General features: G+C 34.7%; 1 protein-coding gene across 6 annotated transcripts in view; it reads right to left on the bottom strand.

Moving 5' to 3' along the window:
• Positions 1-20,454, bottom strand: part of FXR1 (fragile X mental retardation, autosomal homolog 1) — a 79,260-nt gene that overhangs the window by 12,143 nt on the left and 46,663 nt on the right. For 3 of the 6 annotated variants that reach the window (XM_010855630.1, XM_010855631.1, XM_010855633.1), the window contains exons 7-14: positions 20,034-20,150; positions 18,566-18,736; positions 17,025-17,103; positions 13,272-13,381; positions 8,143-8,229; positions 6,829-6,886; positions 6,679-6,741; positions 1,711-1,914 (exon numbers count right to left, since the gene is read on the bottom strand). In XM_010855630.1, coding sequence (XP_010853932.1) covers positions 1,711-1,914; positions 6,679-6,741; positions 6,829-6,886; positions 8,143-8,229; positions 13,272-13,381; positions 17,025-17,103; positions 18,566-18,736; positions 20,034-20,150 — 889 coding nt within the window. Of the gene's footprint in view, positions 1-1,710; positions 1,915-6,678; positions 6,887-8,142; positions 8,230-13,271; positions 13,382-17,024; positions 17,104-18,565; positions 18,737-20,033; positions 20,151-20,454 lie in introns of all 6 variants that reach the window. The other 3 variants (XM_010855628.1, XM_010855629.1, XM_010855632.1) reach the window with 1 other exon arrangement.

Here is a 20,454-nt window from a genome sequence, read left to right as displayed (position 1 = left end):
AAGAAATATTTGTTTAAGAGAGCTGCAGTTATTAGGAATGTTTTGACCTACATTGAACTATATCAATTAATAATAAACTTCAATTTTCCCCCAATAAAAATACATCCTCTGTCTTCAAAATGTTTTCTGTATCACTATTTTACCTGAAAAATAACAAATATGAAAAAACTTTAAATGGTGATGAAAAATTATAACAGAAAATGAGTGAACACCTTGGCTTTCTACCATTTCTCTTTGACTTGTCTTAAAAACATATTAGGAACTAGTATACATGTTACTTTTTACATTCACATACCTAGCTAATTCTGTACAGAGGCTAAAGAAATAAAAATGAAAACAAATATTCAGCTAATATATTTCCAAATAATACTCAACATCTGCACTCTATAATAGAAATTTATTATTACAAACTGAAGCAAGCAAAAGTCTATACAAAAAAAGGCAAACTAAAAAGTTTGAAATTCTAACTGGTTATAGGAAAATGTGGGAATGAATGCTGACTAGTACTCCCATCTCCAGAAAGAAAGAGTACAGGTGGGATATGGTAGGGTAAGAGTGGGAAAGGAAAGGTTTGTAAGACATAAATTATAGGGGAAAAAAATACCCATCTTACCTATGTGCATTATTGCTTCCAGCAATCAAATTATAGAAGAAATTCACCTAATCACGATTTTTCCTAAGTTTCCTTTGGTAACAGCTAGCAAGCTAGCATCTTTGCAAAAGACACTAAGTTTATCCATTAATCATAAACACTAGGTAAAGTACATTTACTTTGAAATTCAGCAAACTGTAATGTTAAACCTTGGTAACAGTGAGCAATGTTCTAAAATATAAAAACTATTTCCCTAAAAGTCTATAAAATGAACTTAGGACTTAAAGATTATCACTAGAACTAAAGAGTACTTTTTTAAAAGTTCTTTAAAAAATGTGATTTGATTCACTTTTTAAAAAAAATTAAGAGTGGTTTTCCTACAAATGCCATGCAATAACTGTTATGGTTATATCCCTGATATAATCTAATCCTTGACAATCTTTCCCCAACTCATTATGCTAAGCAAGAACATTCTGTCAACTCCTACACCACCACTTAAGTTATAGCATTTAAATTTTCAATGAGTAAAAGGTTTCTTATAGTATCTCAAATCTCAGTCTTCTAGACACTCTTTACAGGTGAATTCCTCAAACAATAAAACATTTTTAAAAAAGGTGATTTCACAGTTTTTTCCTGTTCCAAAGTGGTGGAGTAGCAACAAATGCTTTTCAGTTGTATACAAAAGGTATTTAGATCTCTCTATACATTAGAATTATCTGGGTCTCTCTGGGAAACAGAAATATATAACCCAAAAAATTCTAGAGGGGGAAAAAAATTCTAATTACCTAAGTGTCCAAAGTCTGAACATCTGACCAATGAAGCAGAGAAATCAGCTCCAACTAAAATTACTCTGATCTGAATATTCTGGCTAAACTTTCACTAATAGACACTCTATAGTGCCTTTCCTTATGTTGTAGTTGCGTGTGTGTGTGTGTGCATGCATATATATATATATATATATATATATATATATATATTCTCTACTGTTTTCCTGAGACAGTTAAGCAAAAAGAGAAACTTCCAAAAACTGGGGGTGGGGATCCTGGGAAATGAATTAACTTTTATGAAATTATACTGTTTACAAAGAAAAGATTCTGACAGAGTATATAAAAGACTACCAGAACTGATGGAAGATTTGCCACCACGTGGTCCACCACGACCTCGACCCCCTGAAACACTTCTGCCTCTTCCTCCTGGGCGTCTCCTGCTGTCACGCTGATGCCGACTCTCTCGGTCATCTTCTCCCGCCAGAGACCAATCACTCAGCTCATCTTTACGCTCAGATTCAGTTTCGGATGGGTTAGACAGCTCAGAGTTTGTACCTTGGGAAAGAAGAGAACATAAGCATACTATATTTCTATTTTAAAAAAGGAGTGAAATTTTTCAAAGAATTTCTTGCAAATCATTGTTTAAATAACACTGATATATGAAAATGCATTTAATACAGAAAATATGTTTAAAAAATTTTTCCCACTTTTATGTCTTTAACAAATTGCTAGTATAATAAAAAAAAAAACACTATCCAAGTATTTAAAAGCCAATTTAATGATATTTAGAAAAATAAGTAACAATTGTATATTCTATTATATCACTTGATTCTAAGGAGCATTTTTTTCCCCACATTTAACAGCTCTGAAATCAGGATATTTCTTACAATTGATTATCTCATAAACTGGGAGTGCATTTTTAGTGACTGTACATAAAATTTATCTCTTTTGCAAAATAATGTCTTAAGTTAGAACAACACAATGTTTCAAATCACTGAACAAATTTTAGGTTGCTCTGGGTAAAGAAAACTTCAACATGACAATAAGAGATGAAGCCATTACCAGTGAGACAAAAATTCAGCATAACTTTGAAAGTTAACTACAGACTATTTCTAACATCCCAATGACTGAATTTAATACTTTTGAAAAATGTAAACACCACAAAGATTCTATAAAAGCCTACAATATCATATAATATCACAATTTATGTGTCAGATTTATATGACCCAATCACTAACATAGTCATTTCCACTTCTCTGTTAGTTCTGGGATGGCACTTTTTTATCCTTTCATGGTAGAGATATCCTATGCTTTTCAGAAGTTCATTTTACACCACTTGGCTTTTACAAAAGACTTACACTAGTATCTGTTTTCACAAACCAAAAGAAATCCAAAGAGGATTTTCACTTTTAAGGGAAAAAAGGGCACGAAGAGAAAATAGCCTTCAGTATTCGCTTTGCAGCAAGCCACTGCAATTAAAAGAGGCAGCAAGCAGAGCAAGCAGTGAGAGCAGCATCTCCCAGCTCCTGCTTCAAGAACTAAACTCAGCATCTTAGCATCAAGCCGACATAGCTTTGAACCATATTGGTGAGCATCTATGCTTTATTTTATTTCCTGCATCTATTAGCAAGATGTGTCCTAAAGTAATTGCTTCTTCACTTTATGCCATTTCAGCTTACAAAAGGTCTTCCAGGAGAACTACTTTCTGATAATGTGGGAAACTATATGTGCAAATCTATCTCCATAAAATTAAAAGCCCAGTTCAATGTCTGTAGCTTCAGACCAATTTAACGGAAAACAGACATCTCCCCTCATTTCCTTAAAATTAATGTAAAATTAATAAAGTATTGTCATGTGTTGTTTTCTTTTTCCAATGTGGATTTACTTCCACATTGCTTTACAGTAAAGGGGAGCTCTCTTATACCTCTAAATGCCCACGGAAGCCTAGGAATGCACATATCAATTTTCTCCTGATAAATTAATTTACCACATGATTATGAAGTTCTTATGCTAAACTCTCAAATATGAACAATTTCAAGATAAACTAAAAATACCCTATATTTAACTCCATAGTCATTTAATGATAAAAGCAAAATACAAGAGCTCTTCAAGGACTAAAATGTAAAGTTGAACAAAGCCTACCAACTTCCTTTCTCCTTTAAAGAGGACTCTTCTATCCGTCTTTTTTTTTCCATATACCATATAGATGTAGCTAGTAATGAATGGATTAATTTAAGAAAAATGTAGCAAGTTTCTAGTACTGACATTTGCATCTTTGTTAAGATGAGTCTCATATTAGAAAATGAATCAAAACACTTATTCTTCCAAAGGATAAGAAAGAATTTTGTTAACTGATGTCATGGTTTGGAGGAATAAGGGTAATGTATCATTTCATGAGTAGTTTAAAACAAAACAAACAAAAAAGCCTTGGGAATTATAAAAACTTCTGTTGAATTTATTTACAAACCTACATACCCTGCCTGAAAACATTACCAAATTTTGAGGTTAGATGAGTATCTCATTTTAAAAGGTTTTAACAAAAGTTCCTATCAAATTATCTTTAAAAATACAGTGTAGTATTTAACTCAATATCATGAGCAAAAAAATTTTCATAGTTTTAATTTAAATCTAGCATTCAAGATACTTATAGAAGGTATCTAAAATCATAAATAGGCTTCAGGAGATAAAACACAACTATTAATGTCAAAAAAAAAAAAGGCTAATGAACTGCTAAGTTCTCCATTTTCTTCATACTAAACATTTCTGAGATGGCAAAAGGAACTTTGCAAATGCAATTAAGGTTAAGGAAACAGGTTTGGGGATTATTCTAGACTATTCAGGTAAGGCCAATTTAATCACATGAATATTAAAAAAAGAGAACCATTCTCAACTATGGAGAACCAGAGAGGTGGCTGAATAAGGACTCTTTGTAATCTGTTGTTGTTTAGTTGTTAAGTCAAGTCTGGTTCTTTTGTGACCCCATGAACTGTAGCCCACCAGGCTCCTCTGTCCATGGGATTTCTTAGGCAAGAACAAGAGTGAGTTGGCACTTCCTTCTCCAGGGGATGTTCCTGACCAAAGGATTGAACCCATGTCTCCTGACCTGGCAGGAGAATTCTTCACCACTGAGCCACCAGGAAAGCCCATCTACCTGTAATTATTGGCTTTTTAAGATGGAGGAAGGAGGACCTAAGCCGAGGCTGGAAGTATCAAGGGAACAGATTTTTTCCTAGAGCCTCCAAAAGGGAATATAGACATGCCAACACAGATTTCAGCCCAGTGACATCAGATTTCTGACCTATAGAACCATAAGACAACAGTACTGTTAAAGGCTTTGAATTTTTAATTTGCTGTATAATCAACAGAAAACTAATAATCTGTTGAAGTCATCACAATCATTCCAATCTCAATTTTGTAAAATATAAATTCTTAAATCCAGAAATTAGGGAGGGGGCTACAAGAAATAATGATCCATAAAACCAATCCAATTCGTAATGGCTCCAACAAATGAAAATTGTTTTCAACAGAATATTAAATCAGATTTCCCTAAAACTTCTAAAATCACCTTATGAAAATGGTTCACATTCTTTTAAATGAACATGTATGCTGAACTTAACATTAACAGCTAAAGTACCACATTTTATCAAATCTGCCATGCCATCCATTGTAAGTCACAATATTTTTTGTGCCACTTAAGAAAATCCTGCCAATTACAGTTCTAAGACAGCATCCATTATAAAACACATTGTAAGTTCAGAGATGTTAAATTCAGAAAATGTTTCTTATATAGATTATATATATATGCACCACCTAAAAAATCTTCTGCCATTAAGTAGACAAGAACATCTATAACCAAATTCAAATAATTTTTATTTCTCTGGAGCCCATTTAAGTTCAACAGCTATTTCAGAAAATACAATGTTACTAGTTCAAAAAGACTCAGAGGTAAGAGTGCCATCTACTGAACAATTTGCATAGCGTTCTTTAATCCAAATGTTATTCCTCTACCTTCTCATTTAAATTTATTATCTACTGTCAACAAAAGCATTTTGCCAAAGAGGGAGCTCTCATCAATAAGCTGACTTCCCAGAGGCTTATAAAATTCTTGGATGAATTCATCAACCAAAAAAACAAATCTGATTATTTGCACTAGTAATGTGTACATCTAAAATCATTCAGTATGTACTTAATCTCTATTTAATTACTATTTTGTATTAAATGTTTTGAGGACCGCAATTCTCAATCCTTCACATACCAAACACATTAACTGGAATTTTTCTTTTCAGGTTTCAACACAAGGTTAACTTTAAAATAATGAAAAAGCAGGAAGGGAAAATTACCATTCAACTCTACAACAAATGAAATATAGTACCAAACTGACTCTGACATAGTTAGATGATCCTTCAAACATGAAATATGGATGTGGAATCTGTACACTATAAGCTTTCATGTATTTCTGTTTTCCCTAAATGCCTTCTATTCTGGAAAAGGCTTATGAAATATTTTCCCAAAGCAGTTTGGATGAGCATAGGGGAGTAGAGAAGAGAGAAGAGGAGAGAGAAGGGAACGCAAAAATCAGGTCACTGCTAAGATCCAAGTCCAAATGCAGAAAAATGGAACAACTCCAAAGCTGAAGAAGAAGTAAGAAATTTAGGATTAGAAAATTGTTGACCATCACCATCCACTGGCCCCTTCCTACATGGGTTAAGTCCGATCTTCAAAGTGAAATGTATTTTAGAAAAATAATGTTCATTTATGTTAATTAAGTTCTAACTTTTAAAGCCCTCATATTATTGAAATCCTGTATTTCACAAAATAACTGCAGATGTGAGATATTAATATTCAAAACTACTAAGTGAACCAATATAGTATATTTTAAAAACTAGTACAGATTTGCTACATATAAACACAGCACAGTGACTAGTGTATTTTTTACTTTTCCTTTTCCTAAAGGGTAAGCAAAACGTAAATCCTAGTAGTATTACCACCATCACCAGGTTTTTACTGGAAAATGTATATAATTGTACAAGGTAACTATCTGAGAAAACCAGTTGTATATATATTTAAATATTTAGAATAAACATGATTATGAGCTATAAATTTAACAAAAACATGTTTCATTTCATTACATAGCTACTTGAACACTACAAATCTTGTACAGCCATTAATATAAAATACAGTCACTACTATTAAAACGTGTACCTCAGAACTGTCTCCTACCCTCAAAACCAAGATAAAGTGATGAACTGAACAACAATAACCAAAATGTACTGGAGCACCTAAACTACAACTACTACCAAAAAGAAAAAATTTTTTTACCATAACCGGAGGTGTAATTAGGGCCCCGACGACCTCTGCCTCTTCCACTATAAGACCTAGAACCTTGTACAGAAGAGACGGTACTTTCATCAGTGGCATATCCTTTCTCTTTTTCAGGCCCTCTGGTGGAAGAAGGTCTGAAACCCATACCAATCTGTCGAAGTTGTTCATCAATCTGTAGTCGTTCCATTCTTAGCTGTTCTACTTCCTATAATGAAAATGAAAAAGGATAAATCTTACATGTATTTCTTTTTTCTTCTTAAAGCCTAGAGTTGAGCTATAGTCTGGTCCTACCACTGAACGCAGCTGTGATCTTGGGCAGTTATTTGGCAATGTAGACTGTATTCCTAGTGAACATAATTTACAAGGTCAATTCAACAAGCATTTACTAAATGCCTTAGCATCATGTGCCAACCATGCTAAGTACTACAGGTATACATATAAAAAAGACAAGGACTCTTCTCTTTCAGGGGAATGTTTACAGATGAGCATTAAAATAACCTAGGGGATGGTTAACAGACAACTGCTGAAATAATAGCTAATTATCAGACCTAGTCTTTAAGGAGTATCAAACTCTGCTAAATGAGGTAAAGTACCACCTATGACAGGTATTACTAATAAACTACTTCCCTATCAAAATAGTGACAACTGAGTAGTGGCCTAGCTGAACTGGTAGACTTGGTCATTCAGACATTGAGGTCATTACAGAATGTGAAAGTAAGGTGTCTATGGAGAAAGCTCTTGGCTAAAAAGCAGTAGAGTACTGCAAAGACATGTTTTTCAAAGAAAGGAAGGACTTAATCAAGGGTGCTTTGAAAATATTAACATAACAACGATCTGAGTGACTAAAAGGAAAACATAACTAGAGACAGCAGTTCAAGTACCATAAACAACAAAAACACAGCAGGAATAAAAAGAATAAAAAATGACAATTCCAACTTATAATAGGGCATTTCTATTCCAAAACCTTTTCTCCTTATTAACCCAGATAGACTAAACAACAATGGTTAAGAGTTATCAAATGATATATATGGAGGTAGTTCATGTGATTCAGAGAGTACCAGTAACCATCAGGTGTCAACTCTGCTAAGTGCTACAGGTATACAATATAAAAAAGACATGGACTCATCTCCTTCAAGGGAACGTTTATAGATGAGCATTAGTAACCAAGAAAGTCCACATCATTTCCGGTTCTCTCTCCTATTTGCAACAAATGTTAAGAGTGGCCATGTCTTAAACAGAAGGAAAGAAATATAAACGTTCAGCGGGAAAGAGAAAAATGTACATGAGGCCAATCATTTTACAATGGCAAGGGACCTTTTAATATTCTCACACAGAAAGGAAAAAAAAGGGAAATATGAAGCTGAATTAACAAAAATTAAGATTTAAAAATTTACAATACTAATATAAAATTAAAGTTTAATGTGAGAAGGAACATGATATAAATATGAACACTATACAAACCTTTAGATAAGCAATATGATACTCTAAAAGCACTTGCACATTTCCAATGCTTTCTTTAGTGCCAACAAATACAAATGGAACCATTCCCTGTAAGAAAACACAACATCCCAGTATTTAGTATTTATGTCCTCTAATTCAAGCAAATCTTTTAAATAAATAAACCAACTTTCAAAGAAATTTTCCATCAAACTGGAATGAATTTACAGATTAGATGTATTTTTAGTAGTGCTTGCCTTAAAAACATAATAAAACACATTGGGCAGGTTATCCCTGTAATATATGCTCATATAGCAAAACTTTCAACATCTGTAGGTTGGAAGTACTTCGTGACCATTAACAGAAGTATCATGTACAAACTTTCACAGTGTAAAATAAAGAAATTACTGATATGGGCAAATAGTCACCTTAAGTTATTAAACCAAATGAAAGGATTAACCCTGACCTGTTTTACTTAGTTGAATTTCAAAAGGTGGTTTTAAAAAGTGAGAAGGAAGGGAAGTAAGATACCTAAATGATATGTTTTTTTTTTTTCTTTAAAGAAATAAACTTTCAGCTTCCTACTAGCTAAAGAAAATGAACAGTCTAAGGAAACTCACCCAATCACTTTCAATGTCCTTCACTTTCTTGATTTTATAGAATCATTCCTAACAGTTATTTAAATAACCTGGCTTAAGAACTTTGGGTTCTAAATACAGAAATAAGTGTGGCTTAACTTTTTATTCTATATAGGAAACCACTATGTGACTTATTTTCAAAATAATTTTTAAAAAATTTAATTAGTGAATTTTAGTATGGGAAATTAAAAAGAAGAAAGGCACTAGGGCAGGTGCTAAAGCTACAGTACAGAGTACAGCTATCATGGAGCTGAAAGCTGCAGTGACTCTAGAAGAAGTAATTCCAACTAGGAAGGTATGAACAAGGGACTCTACCTTAAGCTTAGGAAGTGAGAAAGCCTTGAGCTATCTTCAAGAATTCATATGCAGAAAACACAGGATGCAAAGTGAACAAAAGATAGGAGGGGAAAAAAAAGAGCTAGAAAGTTTTAATTCATAATGTAATTCTGGGACTATATTACTTACAGTCATTTTAAAGAAATATCCCAATTCTACAGTTGAGAAAAAAATGTGCTCAAAGTCATAAATTCAGCAATTAACCCAACACATTTCGTATCCAGTTACTTAATTCCAAATAATATCCACTTGTTAACTGCCATAATCTATGTTAAAGAAAAAGGTAAAAAGAATCACAATCTCAGAAAAGATATCAAACGCTCCTGTAATAATTTCACTGTAAAGTATTTGTGGAGGTGATGGAATTCCAGCTGAGCTATTTCAAATCCTAAAAGATGATGCTGTTAAATATGCCAGCAAAATTTGGAAAACTCAGCAGTGGCAACAGGACTGGCAAATGTCAGTTCTCATTTCTATCCCAAAGAAAGGCAATGCCAAAGAATGTTCAAACTATCGCACAATACGAAAGGCAGAGGAACCAGAGATCAAATTGCCAACATGCGCTGGATCACTGAAAAAGCAAGAGAGTTCCAGAAAAACATCTATTTCTGCTTTACTGACTATGCCAAAGCCTTTGACTGCGTGGATCACAATAAACTGTGGAAAATTCTTCAAGAGATGGGAATACCAGGCCACCTGACCTGCCTCCTGATAAATCTGTATGCAGGTCAAAAAGCAAGTTAGAACCAGACATGGAACAATGGACTGGTTCAAAATTGGTAAAGGAATACGTCAAGGCTGTGTACTGTCACCCTGCTTATTTAACTTATATGCAGAATACATCGTGTGAAATGCCGGGCTGGATGAAGTATAAGCTGGAATCAAGATTGCCAGGAGAAATATCAATAACCTCATATATGCAGATAACACCACTCTTACGGCAGAAAGTGAAGAGGAACTTTCAGAAAGTGAAGAGCCTCCTGATGAAAGTGAAAGACGAGAGTGAAAAAGCTGGCTTAAAACTCAATATTCAAAAAACTAAGACCATGGCATCTGGTCCCATCTCTTCATGGCAAATAGATGGGGAAACGATTTTAACAGCAAGAGATTTTATTTCTTGGGCTGCAAAATCAATGCAGATGGTGACTGCAGCCATGAAATTAAAAGATGCTTGCTCCTTGGAAGAAAAGCTATGACCAACCTAGACAGCATATTAAAAAGCAGAGACATTACTTTGTCAACAAAGGTCCATCTTGTCAAAGCTATGGTTTTTCCAGTAGTCATGTATGGATCTGAGAGTTGGACTATAAAGAAAACTGGCACTGAAGAACTGATGCTTTTAAAATGTGGTGTTGGAGAAGACTCTTGACAGTCCCTTAGACTGCAAGGAGATCCAATCAGTCCATCCTGAAGGAAATCAGACCTGAATATTCATTGAAAGGATTGATGCTGAATGTAAAACTCCAATACTTTGGCCACCTGATGCGAAGAACTGACTCATCGGAAAATATGCTGATACTGGGAAAGACTGAAGGCAGGAGAAGGGGAGGAACAGAAGATGAGATGGTTGGATGGCATCACCAACTCAGTGGACATGAGTCTGAGCAAGCTCTGGGAGTTGGTGATGGATGGACAGGGAAGCCTGGCATGCTGCAGTCCATGGGGTCGCAAAGAGTCAGACGCGACTAGTCGAACTGACCCCACATAAGCTCTATCAACTTTGAGATTTATTTTCACGTTCAATGCTTTGAAAATTAAAATGTTCTGTTTATTTAGGCTTTTGACTTTTCTTTAAAATATTAAAAGATATAGCAAAACAATACATGCATACCTACACAGCGACCAGATTAAAACTGAGCAGCATTGGTTTCTTTTATAGAAAGGCACAGTGTGCCCTCCCCTTCCTCTTTTTTAATCCCAATCTGTTTGATAATTTACATAATCTACTTGGTGTCTTTTAGCATTTAAATTTCTTAATTCTGGCACAGAAATGGGAGGTAAAAATGACCAAAACTACAAAGTAAAGTGTACTAATTTATGAAGGACATCCTGAAAGAATCAGCTTGCAACAAGGTGGTAAATACTGGAAAGCAGCTAGGAATAAGTCAAGCTAAGGGAAGACTAGATATTACTACCAAGCTAAGATATTTATAATTGAGTCATTTAATGACCTTGCTCAGTAAACACCTTAATATTCAGACCAATTTTATCCAGGACTTATAAGCCAAACTGTTATTGTTGTTTAGTTGTTAAGTCATGTCCAACTGTTCTGCAACCCCATGGGCTGTAGTCCACCGGGCTCCTCTGTCCATTAGGATTTCCCAGGCAAAACTACTGGAATTGTTTGTCATTTCCTCCTCTGGGGCTTTTCCCAACCCAGGAATCAAACCTGCATATCCTGCATTGGCAGGCAGGTTCTTTATGACTGAATCACCAGGGAAGCCTTGTATGCCAAATGGGTCACCATTATTTTACACGTTAAATATATCAACAGAGATGGTGTCAATAGTATGACACCCTTGATTTTAATGGGGTCGTCACCAACCCTCCAGGTGGGTATGGTGTTTGCTTAATACGAAGTTAAAATTACTTAAGGTTTACATCAATTTTTAAAGCTGTGTAGGATGTAATCACGGAGAAGGCAATGGCACCCCACTCCAGTACTTTTGCCTAGAAAATCCCATGGACGGAGGAGCCTGGTAGGCTGTAGTCCATGGGGTCGATAGAGTCGGACACGACTGAGCAACTTCACTTTCACTTTTCACTTTCACGCACTGGAGAACGAAATGGCAACCTACTCCAGGACAATCCCAGGAACGGGGAAGCCTGGTGGGCTACAGTCCACGGGGTCGCTGGAGTCGGACACGACTGAGCGACTTCACTTTCACTTTTCACTTTCATGCATTGGAGAAGGAAATGGCAACCCACTCCAGTGTTCTTGCCTGGAGAATCCCAGGGACGGGGAAGCCTAGTGGGCTGCTGTCTATGGGGTCCCACAGAGTCAGACATGACTGAAGCGACTTAGCAGCAGCAGCAGGATGTAATCAATCTACAAGTACTCATTTGCAAAACAGTCATTTGTTTTTCCTCATTCGTTTTTATCACCACATTCTTGATTCTAAAAGAATCAAGGAAATGTTGTCTTTCACTGGGACCTTTACAACATCCAGTATATGGTGTGAGGCTGTTTATCTTAGCAAATGTCTTCAGTTTCCTCCATGTGCCTCTTTAAAAAAAAAAAAACTTACTTTGTCCAATAAGCAAACAAACTCCCCAGTTACCCACTGTGCAAAACTGAAGAAGTTGTGAATGTACTGTTTTCCGGGAGATAATTTTGGGGGTGGGAGAGGGGGAAGTCTTTGCCTTATATTCAGACATATAACTATATAGAGTTGACCACTACAGCCACAAAGGTTAGTGATGCTTAAAGTGGTGGATAAGAAGTTTAAAAAAAAAAAAAAAGCACAGTGGACAAGACATTAACATGTAGCAAAAAGACTGAAAACAAATTTCAGAAAGTTGGCATTAGCTGCTGCTGCTAAGCCACTTCAGTTGTGTCCGACTCTGTATGACCCCATAGACGGCAGCCCACCCGGATTCTCTGTCCCTGGGATTCTCCAGGCAAGACTACTGGAGTGGGTTCCCAGTTCCTTCTCCAATGCATGCACGCATGCTAAGTCACTTCAGTTGTGTCCGACTCTGTGTGACCCTATGGACAGCAGCCCACCAGGCTCCTCTGTCCATGGGAGTCTCTAAGCAAGAATACTGAAGGGGGTTGCCATTTCCTTCTCCAAAGGCATCAGAATGACCAGCAATGTTAAAGCTTAAAGATTTCATTTAAGAAATGGTCAGAGCTTACAAAAAAAAAAAAGTCAAAAAACCTTTATTAAGAATTCCTTTACAGCCAACTGTTTTGTTTAGAGTACCAAATTCTTTATACTCTAAGTACAAAAAAAAGAAAAAAGAAAAAAAAAAGAACTGATAAGATTATCAAACTAGAGTCTTTTTTAAATCAAAAATTGGCCTTTTTACTGAAGCACTGAGAAACAGACCTTTAAAAAAAAAATTTCACTGCAGAGGCAGAGTAGTTCACTGGATATAACTTTCTTAAAACAATTTTCAAAATATAAAAGAATTGGGGGGGGGTGGACACAGGCAAATTATGTTTTAAATACTTACATCTTCTCTAGGTAGTTTATTTTCATTGTCTCCTTCAATTCTCACCCGAACCACACCAGATTTGTCTACTATTTCTTGAATAACTTTGCCATTTTTCCCAATTACTTTTCCTTTAATAAGAGAAAACATATATAATAATAAATTAAAAACCAACACTGCTATCATTTCAACATCAGCCCAAATAATTTATGACTTGCTATCAAATTATAAAAACCAAGCAAAACTGCATCTTTTTATTCTCAATTAACTCACCCTAACGACAATTGAGAAACATATCTTTGGTATGAAACCTCCTTCTCTTCAGTATGGCTAAGGTTGCTACTATTAACTGAGATCAATAACTCTACTCACATGTAAGATATTTTCAAAGTCCAACTATTTTTTAATATGTTCTATACCATTTTTATATTTTTAAAATATCAAGTCCAACCCATTTATTCCAAAAGCTTGAATTATAGAAATAAAGGCAAAAAGAAAACTTTTATTTTGGCATTAATTACATCAATTTGTTTACATTTATGACATATTACATATATTATTATTAAAACAACTAACAATGTCATCAACCTGGCTTTTATTTTCAAGGTCCTACTTAAAAGACAACTGTGACTTGAAGATTCTTTTTAAATGAATATTCTCTTCACTGAAATAAAATATTTACCTTTAACAAGTATTACATTTTACACCTATAAGTGTTTAAAGTACTTTAGAACTATACAACTACATACAAAATATATATGGGTTGCTGTCTTCTTCCTAGATATGAAATACTGTGAAATGACATAGAATTCAAATTATTTACCTTCTCCACACTTAACTTGTTAAGTCTGTCAAATAACAGAGTATCTGACAATTAGAGAAACTAAAAGGAGGATATGAAGATGCTCTTCACCTAGGGAACTCACTTTTTATAAAGCTAATATACACCCATAAAATAACAAAGCAATACTGGGTAGTGTTACTTGGTAACAGAAGTAAATGTTCCAGTAACCATTACTATAAATAGATGTATACTAAGTTAACAGTAACATCTTACTTGTTATTAAGTTCAAATCCTCAGTTAAAATGTTACACTATACCAGCAATCTATTTGCACAATAAATTAATTTTGGCTGAAACAGGTTATAATGTAAGTTCCTCCTACTGTATGCTTGACAGAACAGCTTCCAATAAAGAATAAATAAGGGGGGAGGGCGACAAACAAGGGAATAATGGCAACAGTAAGCCAGTCAATACAACAGACGCTATTATAGGATTTTCAAACCTCCTTGCCCAATAACCCTAAATTTAAAGCAGCAGCGACTGAACAAGAGAAAAAACAAAATAGAGTAGGACAGGGAATTCACATGTTGCATGTCTTCTCAGAGCAGCCCTAGCAGCAGCATATAAAAGCAACCTTCATGTTAACACAGTGAAGCTCAAGCAGCAACTCCATCCTTGACCCTGCTAAAAATAAGCAAATATCTTTTCGAAAAAAACAAAAATCAGATTGTTACATCATACCCCCTCCCCAAAATCTCTGCCCCTTACTTCTGGTGAACTATACCAGTGGTGAGTGAATATCCATCACCCTTCTGGGGTCTGTGGCAAGGACCTACCTGCAAGTTTTATTTAGTCCCACCAGAGACCGTCAATATTTTAACTGATCATTTCCACAGTTTAAATTCCAAAGCATATTGACAAACTGAAGCAGACCTGTGGTATAATTTGAGCACTGAGCATAAATGCTGAAGGGACAGAGTAGAGAAGTGATTAAGGAAGGCTTCCAGGAGCTGAAGTTTCAATTCATTTTCAAATCAATGTTCACATAATACTTTTGATTTGGGAGGGGTGGGAATGGTCAACAAGTCTAGAACTCTTGGAACCTGAATATATGTGAGAATTCTCTCTGAAACTTACCCACCAAGTAGTCCTCATTTCCTTTTACTTCTCAGTCCTCTTTTTCTCTTTCACTTTGACTAAGAATGTACTATTTTTCAAAAGACTGCTTCACCCAGAAAACATTTTAGAGAAAGATGTAGTGCTACTATAAATAGACAGCACTCAACTCAGGTCTTTATACTACTTCTGAGTATTTAACCAATGTATAACAGTTGCTGCTAATATTTATTTTCTAAATAGTAAACAAATAACCCAAATAAAGCCAAACAAGCCAGGGTAGAGGAAAACAAGAGACATGTTAGATTCTCACATCACTGAACAGATAAACAAAGAGAAGAATCTGAGAACTATAAATATATCCAATTTCCTGTTTCTCAAATATGAGAAATTTTTATTTAAGGTTAACACTACCACAAACTCTGTAAGACCAATGCTATCTTCTACAGAATTGTTGGATTGGAAAGAACCATGACTCCCTTGGACACACTCACCTCCAAATGATTTTTACAAGTGAAGAAATCTAAGTTAAATTATGTTCTGTGAAAGCAGCAACCAAAATGTTAGTACTGATAGCTGTCAATAATGGGAGCATTATATAAACAATCAAGGGGATCATTTTCAAAAGCATCGTTCTTGCCAAAGGATTTCCCTTGACAGAAATGAGTATTTGGTAACATTTTGTATCTTACCATTTATTTAAATTATATAAAATTCATAAGACTTATATTTAATTTTAACCTCTTAACTCATCATCTCCAGCCACTCAGTACACAGTGACTGCTAACAATACATGTTAACAAGTGGAGCTAAATTAGTAGTATATCATAGACATCCAAATGTTTAGGCAGAAGTGAAAAGCTTTTTCTATAGTTGAATACCAACAGACTGTCCAAATTCTTGTAGTGTACGCTATTATCGCAAATACACTACTTGTTATTGGCCAAAACAAACATTTTTAATAGCACAAGTGTGCTGTTGTTTTTTAATTTTCACCTATTAATGTTTCAGACTCTGACAAGTAAAATGTATATAGAATCTTTTCCTAAAGGTAGACAAGGTGTACTTATATATAAATGGAGCCCAAGGGGCTCAATTTCATTATAGTCAAAAAACTAAGGAGACTCAACACATGACCAAAAGTCATAAAAAAATCATCCCCCTAGAAAATGTCATTACTTTGTGTTGATGCTTATATTAAATATAGAATCACTAAGTATAATTTAACATGTGACCAAGATTTCTCTGTTTCAGACTGCATCTTAAAGGATAGATCACACAGATATAGAGAATATTATTAACAAAGCTATTAAACAACTGATCTCTTAAGTTATAATGCTCATTAACTGCAGCTTCAAAAGCAAAACCTGTTGTCACTTAACTTAGAACCCACGGGCACAGCAGTTTTCATCAAAAGTGTCAAAAACTTAATAGTGAAACCTCCCCTAATATCATCACCATCCTTCTCTTCTGCCCACGACTTCTTATGACTTCTTATCCTTATTCGAGGTTTTTGCAACAACTATCACTTCTCAAACCCTACTGTGTAGAAGTTTATTACCCTACTGTTAGTCCACTCAAACTTTTTCTTCTGCACCAAACAAAAGAAAACAATTACCACAAATACCTTCTCAAAAAAGTACTACAATTTTGATGGATGTATGAAAGATAAAAAGACACCAAGCAAATGAAAATATTAAGAAAGAAGCGAAGGGGATGAAAAAGCTTAAGAAAAACTGTAATGCCAAACTGTTATTAAAAAAAAAAAATTCCACATAACTTAGAAGGTAAATGTTACAGGAAAGGCTAATTTTTAATTAAGTCATCATATGTAATTAAGTAACATTTAACTTAATATTTAGTAGAAGTACTTACCAACAAGATTCCTAGGAACCTGAATAAAATCCTCCACAAATTCCAAGAAACCTCTAGCCTTTTTTACAGCATCAGCACTCTGCGGAGTAGGGTGGGGGAACAAACATGAAATTCAATCTTGAAGAAACCCACAATCCACAACAAAAATACAAGAAAGAAAAAAGAAACTGAACTGTCATGCTCCAGTACAAGATTCTGCTCAGACGACCAAAGTGCTATTTCAAGTCAAGTATTCATAAAGTACTTTTCCAAAAAAAAGAGTAATCATTAAAGAGCTAGGGCAAAAAGGCTTTTACAATCAAAATGTTAGACATCTTTACAGTCCCTAAGACATCTAAAACTGTCTAAACATTAAGCTCCTGAGAAAACTGAGAGAGTTTAACTTACTTATGTTAGCGAAATTTTAACCCCATCCTAAATACATCTGGCCCACACTTCTATGCTGGTTTCTCCAGGTGAATTTAAAAAAAAAAAGAACTGTTTATACTGTATGTGCTGTCTGCATTGTTTTCTCCTTCTCAATGTAAGAAACGATTTAAAAGGCTGTTTTTGTAGGGATGCATTTTAAAAATTACCTACTAATATGATCATTAAAATTCCGAAGCTCTAACAGTTAAAATTTAAAAAAACTAGAAGACGGGGGGGGAAGGTCAGGTTGTGTTCTGTAAAAGGAATTTATAGTTCTCAGTAACAATTAACTTCCACTTTTAATGTTTGTCCTTTAATAACCATAAAGCAAGTATGTTGTGTGCTCAATACATCATACATAGCAAAAATTTAAACTCCATATTCAATCTTCATAAACTGTTATGGTAAGCACTGTTATTTTCATTTTACAATGTGGAAAACTGCTACAGAGGAACTGCCTAACTTTCTCCAAGTCTTCTCAAAGTGGTAGAGACAAAATTCCAATTCCAGTAATATGGCTCTTAAAGCCTTTCATCTTAATCACTTTGGTATATTGCCTACTTCTAAAGGTTTCAAAAGTAAAAATCAGACCTCCAGTCACATTCACTATATGACTTAAATGAAAAGTCGAGACTTAAAATTATCACACCCAAAAACTCATCTATTTTACTCTAATGTGAAGGATGGTCTTAATGAAGGAAAGCTTGTTTTATTTTTCAGATTATGTTCATGCCCACACAACTGTCACAATTAACCAGTGACAAAATATTTAAAATTCAAGGTCTACAAAAGGTATTATATACTATTTACAGCTGCCAGTACCTGACATAATAAACACTCAAAAAATACTTGAATAAATTATTTGTAATGCACATAAAGCTGAGAAATTCAGAAGCAGTTGATTAAGGAACTTTGGAAAACAGTACACATTAAATATCCAATAATCTTTCAAGGCCCTGTAATTATATATATTAGCATATTATAATATATATACTAATACAGTATCTTTAATCAACCTACATGTAATGATACTAGACTTGCAATTTTAAACTATTCCACCCAGAAACTAAAATTCCAGACAACCGTTAATATGCTATAGTAAAATTACCCAAGGTGGGGGACAAGCAGCATACCTCTCCGTAGATTCTAAATGTTCCAGTATCTTCATCTAGCTCAATAGCTGTAACTCCAGGAACCTTTCTAGCTTGCTGTATGTTACTACCATGTGTTCCTATCGCCAGGCCCATCAAATCTTCTCTCACAACAAATTCCTCATGAAAAGCTGCCGCAAGTTGCTTTGTGCACTAGTAAAAGAGGCAAATTAGTATTATAAAAGATAAAAAAAAATTTTATACACCCATGTTCATAGCATTATTTACAATAGTCAAGAGGAGGAAGCAACCCAAAGGTCCACTGAATGATGAATGGATAAACAAAATGTGATATATGCATACAATCAGAATTATTCAGCCCTAAAAAGGAAATTCTGATACATGCTACAACATGGACAAACATTGAGAACATTATGGTTAGTGAAATAAGCCAGTCACAAAAAGATAAATACCATATGATTCCACTTACAAAAAGGTTATCTAAAGTAGTCAAATTTGTAAAAAACAAAGTAGAATGGTGATGGCCTGGAGCTGGGGGAAAGGGAAATAGGAAGTCGTTTAAATGGACACACAGATTCAAAGATGAAAATGTTCTGAAGATTGATTGATCAACAGTGTGAATATATTGCTCAATACTATGAAATGCACACTTAGAAATGGTCAGGATGGTAAATGTTATGTTTATTCTACTACAATTAAAAAAAAGAAAAAAGAAAAGGGAAAAAAGAAAAAAGGTAGTTCACTTGGTCATGTAATGAAAGGGGGAAGTCTGATCATTCTATTTAATCATGGTCACAGAAAACAGTAATTCTAAAACAGTTTTCCAGAACTACTCACACAGGGAGCTCTCCAACTCAAATGATTCCTATCTCAAAACTTATTCACGTATCACTTGTTTGGAAGTTTGAAATTAGTTAAGGGCACTCATGTACTTGTTATAAAGGTAAACAAACCTCAATTTCCCTAAGACTGTGTGTGGGAGCACACGTATCTATGGGAGGGAGTAGGGGCAACAAATCACCTAATGTGGCAGTGAAAAGTAGAAGAAAACAGGAGTACCTCAGGACAGAACAGAGAGAAGCAATGACAGGCTCTTTTTTAAAACTACAACCCATGTGACCTCCTCTCTTCTTACCCAAGAGTTGTTATACTAATGAACTAGTTACTGAGAAAGTGCATTGACTGATAGCTCACAGGACAATAAAAAAAAACAGAGTAAAGAACTAGCAATAAAGTTCTGCTGGAAATCCCTAGCGAGTTTTTAAGCTCTTTGGCACCATTCAGGTATTTCGCAGCTAAAAGGCTATGTCTGATAAAAGTAATAGAGAAAAGTAACTCTAAGGACACAATAATTTCAGTTATTAGCCACAAAACAGTTCCCAAGTTGCCTTACCTAACAGTCATATAGTTTCAGCCATAGAACTTGAATTATATACTCAGGAAACTAAATGAGAAGCACAAAAAATCTTTTACATGTGAACCCACTTACTTCTAAATGCTTAGTGGCCTCTTCATTTCGGGACATAAGCATCAATTTTGTACGAATACTTCGCAAATGCATGTCACTCAAAATATTTACTCTCTTCACAGTTGCTTCACTGGCAGACTATAAACAAATAAGTTACTCATTCAAAAACTTAAACCCTTTTTTTAATACAAACACAACCTTCCAAATAAAGCCTCCCTTGATTTTCATCTACTGTATTCTCCTCACCTAACATGCACTGCTTCCCACAAGTAATCTTACTTGCTTTCTTAATTTCCATATTACTTAGATCTGCTCTTCAAATTATAATGGGGGGAGGAGGGATATAGAATCCCAGATCCCATATGTTAAGAATTTTATGATGTAAAGAATGCTGTATTCAGATTTTTCCTCCTTTCTCCAGGAAAGATTTACAAATTAACAA

The sequence above is a fragment of the Bison bison genome, unplaced genomic scaffold, assembly GCF_000754665.1.
Source record: "Bison bison bison isolate TAMUID 2011002044 unplaced genomic scaffold, Bison_UMD1.0 scf7180017864367, whole genome shotgun sequence".
Classification (NCBI taxonomy): Eukaryota; Metazoa; Chordata; class Mammalia; order Artiodactyla; family Bovidae; genus Bison; species Bison bison.
The sequence above is the reverse complement of the archived record's forward strand: the minus strand, read 5'-3'. Positions and strand labels throughout refer to the sequence as shown.